Consider the following 4119-nt stretch of genomic DNA (forward strand, 5'->3'; position numbering starts at 1 on the left):
TTATTTCTGGATTTGTCCCCGATTCTGTTGAGATTTGTCCCTATTTAGTTGAGAGCTATGCTTCTGTAACGTTGAGACCTCTTAAATCTTCTGTAAAAGACTTCGCAAGCAAGATAATTTTACAGAAACGATACTATTGCTTTGCAGAATAGAAGCACTCACCTAGCCGTAAGCAGCATCGGTTTGCCTTTGTAAGGAATATGCCAGAACGGTGTGCTAAACATAAAGCCTTGATGAAAAAATATCGACGTGGATAATGAAATACGCACCTGACCTTGCAGAATGGAGAGCCCCCTTTTCTTTGCCGTTAGCCTCTATGGAGCTCTCTGTGCACCCATTGCTGAGAACGGTCCCCGGGTTCTCGGCATCAGTATTAGTAAGCCAGGTGGATTCCGTTTCTCTGGTCCAGCTCTCGTAATAGCGGGGCTCAATAGCGTCTGCTCGGCTCCCACCGCAGCCCATGCTCGGGTTTTGATCTCCGCGCCCCAGTTTTGGTAATGGGAGTCTTCTGCTGGCTGTGCTGTAGCCTTAAGCCTGTTTTGACAGGAGCCTCACAAAACACAATCGAGTTCCCTACCAGTGTGGGATGAAGCGCTCTATAAACAGATATGCAGATGATGCTGTCCCGTTTGTTATGCTGTTGCAGCATCGCTGATGTAGGCTGGGGCAACGCGCAGCTGCAGGCTTAGATCCCTCCTTCTGCAGAAATGTCTCTGCGTTCAAAATAACGTCACCAAGTGCGTGGGAAGCTCTCTGGGGGCAACAATAAGCTATGGATCCATCGGCCGAGGTTGTTAATTTGGAAGCACTTTAAAGTTCTTAAGAAGTACACAGGGAAACGGTGATGACATAAAATGTGTGGAAAATATTCCTAGAATAAATAATAAAATATCTGGCTTTTGTTACTCCCCCTAGACAAAAGTGCCCAAATAAAAGTAATTAAACGCAGTTTTTTTGGGGAATGGGTATTGTAAAATGTCTTTTATTTTATCGAGTAGCAGAATAAGACCCACCATTGCACTGTGTACGTTTTCCCCTTTGAACCCATATTACCTTGCCTGAAAATTTTTACTCCGGCAGTACTGTCATAATGTCTTGTACCCACTTATGACAATATGCGCTCTTTTTTGCTATTATTGCGTACAATAATGTAAGCTCTTGAAGAATGTGACCTTATTCCTTACCTTGGAGGTTGAGTGGGGATGATCCCATGCAATCAGACTGCTGACCTTTGATCGGGTGAAGTGACCTGCACAGTGCATAACTAGGAGCTCCAGAGTAAGAGAAGCAAACCTATGTTTTCACTACGAAGTGTGTTAGCGCATCCTTGCACTGGTCCATTTGATTTAACACATAATATATAAAGTGTTTATCAATTATCTATATATTTTTAAAATTAATCAAATAAAAGTAGCATTATCTCAAAAGGCCATAAGTCCGGAAAATAATTACAAATGTTTTTAATTACACTAAAATATATTAGGTATAAAAATTCCTTTGGTCAAGCTGCATGAAAAAATACTTGTAGTTATATTATCCCTTGTACGCCTTCCTGTACAAAAATGCAATACTCTGACTCTAGAAAAATCTCTGTATTAAAACTGCATTTAAATACAAAAATGCTGTGCACTCTAGTGGATCAGTGCATTGTTGTGACGCTCCTATGGTGGAAAGTACACACAATAGACGTATGTTTATCCATATCATATACATGCAGACTATCTAATAAATTCAAATTAAAATAGCGAGAAAACTACGTGAAATAACGGTCCACAGTAACGAAGTTAAGGAAAACAGCAAAACGTGAATAGTATAAAATAGAAGACTAAACAGTGGCGCATCTTGCTTGGAATAAGTCATGTTAAAGCTATGCTGCTAAAACATTTTAAAGACTACTCAAGAAAATACTGATTACAAATGTATTTTCAAAAAAGGAGAATTTCTCTAAAATAGTTCAAGATCATTCCAAGCATTCAGTATTGAGCAGTCAGCTAGATTTTATAGATTTTTTTTATATTGCGCTTAGCATAATATTTGTAATGCAATTTCCAAAACGCAACACTGGTTCCTTTCAATAACATGCCCCTCTTTTACCATCTATCACTTTTTAAAACTTATTTTGTAACCACACCAAAAACACAGTTCTGCAAATTAAACGTACCTTTCGACTGTCCCCGATTTAGCACAACGTCCCTATTTTTGCCACGTTTACACTGTCATAAAATTGCTGATTTTTTTCTGCCGAATTACTGAGGATTAAAGTCAATCAATACTGCCGGACATTAGAGTGTACACCTCTTATTGTTCAGGAAATGCATATTGACGCAAAACATGTTGTTTTGTTTGTTTTTAAATGAATTAGAGTAATATGTTAACATGGTGTCTACTTTCGGGCTTTTGCACTCCCATTCTTTTTGTTTTTGTCCAGAATTCTTCATCAAAGTGGCTGAGAGGTCTGATGTTAATTACTCTGATGGATGGTTCCCAGCAAATAGTTTCTATAGTCAGAGCACCCAGGGTATCCTACTAGGGTTACTCTGGATATGAGACAAACGTGTCTAGTGGTACCAATGTAGAGTTTTTTTATTTTATTCATGGTTTAGTTATTTATGTACTGTTTTGTAATTGGGCAGGTGGACTTGTCCAGAGACCATTTTCAGCCCAGACTTGGGCTCAGATGCAATAAATAGTACAAGTAAGCTAAAGTTATACACTTCAAATATGAAAAGAGTGATACGTTTCCATGGTTGCAAAACTTTAAAGTTCATATGCACTTATTATACATTTTTTTATAAAGTAGAGTGTTGTACAGTTGTTATACATTTCTTATAAATGGAGTAGGTTTACATTACACATTATCAGTTTACATGGTCTGCAATACAGTTTGGCTTCATGAAATTGTTTCATAAAGGTTTAAAACTGGACTTCTTTGAAAAGAAAGCTCATATATACCTAGCAGTGATCTGTGTAGACGCTGATCTGTGCTAGGGTTGCCACGTTTTCAAATGCCCAAAGTGGGACGTTTTTGTAGAAATGTAAGATTTTGCAGGACAAAATATACCAACGGCCAGTGCAAAGGGCAGAACTTCACTTTTTTGCAAAAATAAAAGTTCATTCTTATAGTATTTGAGCTGCTTATGCTGTTTCATATAACATTTAGGTGTTTCAGACAGAAATTAACTGTTTTATGCAACTATTAAAGAAAACGTGGGAAATATTTTTTGTCCTAAAATCTCAGGACATTTGCCATTTTGTAGTTTTTTTTTTTTTTTTTTTGCAGGACACAACTGCCCAAAGAGGGACTGTCCCTTGCAAAGAGGGACAGGTGGTAACCTTAGATCTCTCATAGTGTAAGTTTCCTTTAAAATACATATACTGTCTAGACTGATTTTTTTTAACTATTTGAGCATCTAGTTTGTGCATAGCTGAGCGTTTCTTATTAAGTTCCCTGTGTTATTGGCCTATTCAATATTTAAATTTCCCTCACTCCTTCCTAGTAGATCAGTAGCCATGGATATGCACTTTCTGAATCTCTCTCTGTGGGCAGTTTGGTTGAGGTGGGTATTCTGAGGCCTTGAAGCAATTACCTCATGTACACTGACAAACCACTTATTCTTAATAAAATAGATACAATATGCGAGAGGTGTAAATGCACTTTAATGCTGGTGGCAAAACACTGTCATACATCCAAAACTAATCCTATAGAAGTTGTCAGTGACACTTGTACCACTTCTATTGCACAGGATAAATACCGTGCACATAAAACTACTTATGCTGAGGTAAGTGCAGGTAAATTTTTTAAAACACTACACAACCACAGACCCATAAGTGTGACCAGCCTCATATGTAAGCCATGGAAAAAATCATCATGGACATTATAAAGAAGGGCATAGGTAACCTGCAAATGCTGGACCCATCACACTCTGGCTTTGTTAAAGAAGGTCATGCTTATTAAATCTGTTGGATTTCTTCGAAATGGCCACCAAAGCAATGGATGAGGGTAAGACTGTGTACACAGCATACCTTGACATGGCCAAGGCTTTTGATACAATACTCCACTCAAACATTATAGACAAGCTCACTAAATTAGGTATAAACTCTTTTTTATCACCCACTGGA

General features: G+C 38.0%; 1 protein-coding gene across 2 annotated transcripts in view; it reads right to left on the reverse strand.

Moving 5' to 3' along the window:
- BAALC (BAALC binder of MAP3K1 and KLF4) overlaps positions 1-682 on the reverse strand; it is a 488302-nt gene extending 487620 nt beyond the window's left edge. Inside the window, exon 1 of one of the 2 annotated variants that reach the window (XM_044065673.1) lies at positions 270-682. In XM_044065673.1, the coding sequence (XP_043921608.1) occupies positions 270-462 (193 nt within the window). In that variant the 5' untranslated portion in view covers positions 463-682. The remainder of the gene's footprint in view (positions 1-269) is intronic. The other variant, XM_044065675.1, reaches the window with a different exon arrangement.
- Between the last annotated feature and the right edge of the window lie 3437 nt (positions 683-4119).

The sequence above is a fragment of the Protopterus annectens genome, chromosome 3.part0 (assembly GCF_019279795.1).
Source record: "Protopterus annectens isolate FY-2018-M chromosome 3.part0, PAN1.0, whole genome shotgun sequence".
In the NCBI taxonomy this organism is placed as follows: domain Eukaryota; kingdom Metazoa; phylum Chordata; order Ceratodontiformes; family Protopteridae; genus Protopterus; species Protopterus annectens.